This window comes from Haplochromis burtoni, unplaced genomic scaffold (genome assembly GCF_018398535.1).
Source record: "Haplochromis burtoni strain Fernald_Lab_line unplaced genomic scaffold, NCSU_Asbu1 Contig_9, whole genome shotgun sequence".
In the NCBI taxonomy this organism is placed as follows: Eukaryota; Metazoa; Chordata; class Actinopteri; order Cichliformes; family Cichlidae; genus Haplochromis; species Haplochromis burtoni.
Genome location: NW_024582370.1, coordinates 1052659 through 1058927, shown reverse-complemented (window position 1 = coordinate 1058927; position 6269 = coordinate 1052659). Strand labels below are relative to the sequence as shown.

The 6269-nt window shown below is 41.0% G+C and overlaps 1 protein-coding gene across 1 annotated transcript in view; it reads right to left on the bottom strand.

Moving 5' to 3' along the window:
• tead3a (TEA domain family member 3 a) overlaps window positions 1-4464 on the bottom strand; it is an 18356-nt gene extending 13892 nt beyond the window's left edge. Inside the window, exons 1-2 of the mRNA XM_042227415.1 lie at window positions 4397-4464; window positions 1617-1864 (exon numbers count right to left, since the gene is read on the bottom strand). Coding sequence (XP_042083349.1) covers window positions 1617-1864; window positions 4397-4464 — 316 coding nt within the window. The remainder of the gene's footprint in view (window positions 1-1616; window positions 1865-4396) is intronic.
• Window positions 4465-6269: the final 1805 nt, after the last annotated feature.

Genomic DNA, 6269 nt, shown 5'->3' with positions numbered 1-6269 from the left:
CTGCATTATCTGTGTCACCGAGTCTGCTGATCATCCCTATTTAGAAATACTTGCTTGGCACTATAATCCAGGGTGACATCATGGTAGTAACATATGACTGCCACCAAAGACAGCACGCAGGCTGGATCAATTACGACTGGCCTAGTTTAGCTCAAGAAGGATAATTAAAGCAAACACCCACTGAGATTCGCGTTACTATGAAATCAGTATATAATTTTAATGCTGTGTTCATAACAGTTTAATAGTTAATTCACACTTGTGCCGATAAGCTAAATGAGCACTGCGTAGTTTTAATTCCTTTACACTAGTGTGCGTGTTTATGCACACAAACCACTTTAAGGCATGAGATGTATTTTCATTTAGCAATATTGGGTGATGTTGGAACACCTGTCCACATCTGACTATAGGTGAAAAATAGCTGATAAATCTCCGTGGTTTTCATTTTCTATCCTCTAGACTGGTTTATCATTTATATTACATCCAATTATGCAAAAGTTGAAATGGATACTTAGTAGCTCACAGTATTAAGAAGCACCGATGCAAGGTTGGGTGTTGGTGTTGTACAGCTAATATTACGCTCAGTCTCAGTGTTGCTTTTTAGTAAGTGTAAGCATACATCAACGGGACAATCCTCGTTAAAGGAGAGGGAAGCAGGGAAGGTCAACCAACACACTGAGCCCCACGCTTCCACAAAAGGAGAAAATGCCACAATGCTGAAACAAACTTTCCCTTTCTGTCACCTGGTATCATATATCCCGCTCCCCTCACTGCTGAACACCCTTACAAATGCACAAATGCTTCACAGTCTGATTCAGAGTGCAAACACTCAACTCCCCCCTTCAAAAAAAAGGATCACAAGGGTTTCATAAGGTAAGAAAAAAGCCAAAATACAGAGCTCTTTTCACAGGCAGCATCTTAAACCAATCCTAATAAAAAACAAACACATGAAACGTTGCTTGTGTGCATTTAGAACAAATCTGTTCCTGGTGTTTCACAGACCATTTATGCAGAACAACAGAAGTTATTCAGAAGTTAACTACAAGTTGACATGAGAAGTCAACATGCTCCTTCCTTTAACCTTATCACTGCAGATTGTCCTCTGACCCAAAAAACTACGCAGCCTGTTGAAAATACCTGCGAGCTGATCACCTACGCATAAAGCAAGGTGATTCTGCACAGGGGTCAAAAACCAACTCTGTCCCAAAGTGCAGGCAGTTGATTAAACTTTGTGTTTTTTTGGTGTGGTTCTTCTAAGAACTAAAATTCTGGAATAAAGTGTTCATACATGTAAAGCCTTTATTATTATCATTTTTATTTATTCCAAAATGGTTGGGTCAAGCAAAGGGTGCCTACAGATATCAAACATGTCATACTGGCTGCTACAGTCATTGGTTTATGTTTATTGACTCTATTAAATTTAAATATCTGCAATTTTACACAGTCATCGAAAGAAAATTATTTAAACCCAAAAAGGAAACCGACAAATTAAAGTCAAATCCTTTACAAACAAGTCAGTTATATATTACAGCTTCTTTGAATATGTTTTGTTTGAGCTTTCATTTCAATATCGAAGAAGAAACTAGAGGGGAAAGGGATAGAAAGTTGCTGCTCCTCACCATACATCTTCCCCTCATCTGACAGTATGATCTTCCTCCTTCCACAAGGAGGGTAGATGGCCAAAGCTTCCTGAAAGCTCTGCTCAATGTCTGGGCTCCACACCCCTTCAGGATCCCCGTCCAATCCGCGGTCCGCCCCGTCTCCCAGTCCCTCTCCATTGGGACTGGCACCCTCCTCCTGCGCCCCATCAGGGCTGCCACGGCAACTCCACTCCGACGCAATGATGACGGCTCCAGCTACAACACACCTACAACACACGAAACAAGATAAATGTGGAACAGATCCGCTAAACTGGATCTGTCATGTTAGTGTTACAGTGTTATGCTTTTTGGGGGGCGTGGTGGCTGTAAGAAGGTTTCTCCATTTTGTCTGTCTGCCCTCCTCACAAATGAAGAGGCCAGAGAGCAATAGAGAGAAGTGCACACTTTCACTTTTATACTATTCACACAATTACACTCAGCTTGAATTTAAAATTTAAGCCAATAGGCAGAAATACAGGCAACTGAGGAAAAGCCCTTATCCAGGACTAACAAAAATATACAAATACTTGTTACAAAACTTACCCTGAACCCTGGTTTTAACATGTTTCCTTCCATGTTGAAGCCAAAACATGATTAGGAAACAGATTTGTTGTTGTCACAGCTACACTGCACTGCAAGCAGCAAGATTTTGAGAAACGGATGCAGCTGTTTTCTGTCCTATACAAAAAAACTGTAAACTGTGTACAGCTAATTCATTTTTGCAGTTAAGGACATTTTAAGCGTCACGTCGGTTCTTATAGAGTGCTTTTTCTTCTGTACCTGAGCACCTGAAGTGCTTCATGCAAGTTGCCTCATTCACCCATTCAAGCCTAGAGTGAGCTAAGAAAACACCCTCCAGACAGTTACACCACGAATTGTTACGAGGCAGGGTGGACCCGTGCTTTCATGTTGTTTACGTGAGTCTGTGTGAACTTTAGCCTTGCTTTCCTGTTCTTAGCTAATAGAAACACTCAAAGTGGTATTGTAGGCCCACTTCTTTAAGGTTCAATGTGCTGCATGTTCAGAGATGATGTTCTGCAAACCTTGGCTGTAACAAGTGGTTATTTGAGTTCCTGTTACCTTCTTATCAGCTCAAAGCAGTCTGACCATTCTCATCTGGCCTCTGACATCAACAAGGCATTTTCCCTTTATCTGATAATAATCTGCAGTTTCTGAAATCCTCAGACAAGCCTGTCTGTTCACAGTCACTTTAATCATCTTTCATCCCCATTTTGATACTTGCTTTGAACATTTCTACTTGCCTAAATGCATTACTGCCATGCGCTTGCCTGATTAGATAGCTCCGTTACTGAGCAGTTGAACAAACCTAAGTGTAGTCGCCATGCATGTACATTATTTTGTAATGCCAAACGTGGACAACATAAACAGTTAAAAGCACAGAACATCTTTAGACTGTAGTATGCAGCCTAGAGAAGGGGAACGAGGTTTCCACAACAAGTAAAACATGACGTTTTGACACTTTTCCCATATTAAAATGTAGTACAGGTTTAAGAGCTTATTTCCTTACTCTTAATCCCTTCATGTGAACAGAAAACCCCCCAAAACTTAAGTTAGATCAGCAGTGTATAAAGCATTTTGCTAAAAAAAGAATTTGTTTCATTGTTTTTAAACTTGTTATTTTTAACACGGGGAATCTGAGGCACACTGACAGCTCAAGAAAATTAAACCACACACCTTGTTTTGTTAATCCACATCACTGACATCATGATGGATGGACGAGACTGAGATCAACTTTGCGGCTGTTGAGAATAGCGACAGATTTCTCAGACTACAAGTGTCTACACACCAAGAGCGAGATCAGATTCACTTTGAGCTGTTTACAGCGTCCATGGGTACGGTGTGTATTAATAGTTCTGGCACCCGTGGTCAAAGACCTAACAAGTGACAAGCTAAAATATTAAGGGTTTATAAATGTTTAAAGACACTATCCAGGGTCAAGAAGGACACTACCAGGATGTGTCACTATTAAGATGAGATCACAAGATGTAATACATTAAATATTTAACTGACTGCGCTTAGTGAAGATGAGACCAGCTATTCCTTTTTCTTAGCTGTTCATTACACAGAAACTAGCCTAAAAGGCAACACAAACTTTAGAAGACTCCAACCTTGGCTGTGTAGGCCACGTAAGGAAATTACACATTCTTTTGTTATTGTTGAAGATGCTCCAAGTCTCTTCAAACACAGACACACATATGCGACATGAATGTTGCCTGGTGTGTAATGTTTTCCAGAGTGTGGTTAATATGGTCCCCGCCACAGAGGAACCACAGAGGATCAGTGTGGTCGCTGAGCTTCCCCTGCTGTGGTGGGTTTATTCTGCACACTGTGTGCAGGGCCTTCCCGGTTTCAATCACTAGTGACTGGACTGAGCTGTTGCCATAGAGATCAGAAAGGCCTAGCGGGGTGGTCAGGCAAGCACAAAGTCTAAAAGAACATTTTGATATTCGAGGGAGGTGGGATGCGATTGTCCTGAAAGCTCTACTGTGGGACGTCTGCAACTGGGAAGGTGTTTCTTTGTCCTGACTGGAACAAACTCATCATGATGTCATATTGCTTTTCATGTTCACAGACAAAAAGATTATAATGACCACAACAAGAGTAGCTTTGCATGAGTCATGATTTGAAAAACAATTGTTATTTATCTTAAAATGAGCCTTAGTGTAGCCCCTCAGTGCATCCCCTCGTCATGTCTAAAGCAGGCCCTTCTACCTCCACCTTCTCCTCCTTTAGGTCACCCTCCATTTAAGCCAACTTTCTTCTGATTGGCCTTTCCATCCAAACAGAAGGTGGGAGGGGCTTCCATGCTCTAAGCTAGTTGTGCCCTTGAGATGACCACATTAGAGATATCCCCTCTCCCTGACAGAAATCAAACAGAATTTTGTGTGTGTGTGTGTGTGTGTGTGTGTGTGTGTGTGTGTGTGTGTGTGTGTGTGTGTGTGTGTGTAACCAAGCATATAGAACAGTCTAAAGCCCGAGCTTCTGGTTGATTAGGATTAATAAGACAGAAGGAAGGAAGTTTCCTATATTCTTCAGTGGGATTTAGGTTACATACATTTCAGGTCAGCTAACTGTATAGTAAGTAGAGCCTGACCAATATAAGATATCAGCACGAGCAGGACAGGAACATGACATCAGCATGATATCAACATGACATATGGTGTCATCATGGTTTGTCCATGTGAATGACTTGACTCTAGTATTGAAAATACTGTCAGCATATGTGGCATACTAGACAGCTAAGCAAATGGTGTTGCCTAGTAAAGTGTCTATACCACTAAACTGCTAAAACTAAATAAATAAATTAAATCGAACTACTTTAATACATAACTACTAAGATACATTTCTGGAATGTCAAAAAATATTACTCATCATTTTCACGTTTTTCATTAGTGGAAGATACTGTAGGCAGATGTGAGGCTCCCAGGCAACACATTTAAATATACATTTTAAAAAACAGACACTCTGTATATACAAAGTCATAAGCAGCACACACATGTAATAATCTGAAACGGAGATTTTTCACACACAAAGTCTAAATGTGTTAACATGAAGTATGACCTTAGTGTAATGACAAAAATTATGTTTATGACAATTTACTCTAACGTTAACTTAGTTTATGCATTTGATTAAGGGGGGAGCGTCAATCATCTAATACCTTTTTCTTTAGCATGGTGGGGAGCTCACAGACGGTTTAACAAATCCCAAGCGGAAACTTGGCTTAAATAATCAAACCTAGTGCTGATGTAACACATACACCACAATCACAGACTTGCATTACCAGCACTGGGAGCATTGCTGTGCAGTTTGGTTAGGAGTTCTGAAATCTGATGAGCTGTCATGGCCACAGATTTGTCAAGAGCAGTGGTGATGCAAAGTTAGGATACTGGCCACAGAGCACATATGTTGCTGGCTCTGCCTGTTTCAATATAGCACCCGTGGTCAAAAGGTCAGGTGTTTTAGTGCAATGAGGAGGCCAGTACAGCATTGAGCTAAATAAAGCTATGAGATCAGCGAACACCGAAAAGTCATGCACATTAGGGGCTGTCTACTGCTCCCAGTGGAGCACCGTCGACATTATGAACAACCAAAACTTCACAGATTTCTATGAACTCTTTGCACACTGACTACTACAGTACCGAGAGGCTTTATGGATATAGACAGTAAACCGACCGACTCTTTTAAACACTCGGATAACCTTAACATGGTCACATCTTACACAATTTTAACAAAGCAATGAGATCACACACATATGCTGTAAATTCTCCCATGGCCTTTCCTTTGAAACTCCTACGACTCTTAGTTTCACATGTTGATACAACTTTCACAGCAGCAAGACATGAGTCCCATCTGCGAGCATGCAGAGGGAAAATGAAATCACAGTGAACGCTTGGAAGCGGTTTAGCCGAGTGTGAGTTGGCAAAATATCCCTTTGATCCCCAAAGCGGAAAAACTTCCAACTAACTGTCCATAAAAGTTCCTAAAAACCGCACACAAGCACTTCCAGTGGCAGTCATTGTATGCTATCGACCAGTTATTTTCTGTTTTTCAGTGGATATATAACCAGCAAGCCACCGCTAACACACTCGAACTGACATGCTAGTTGGCTAG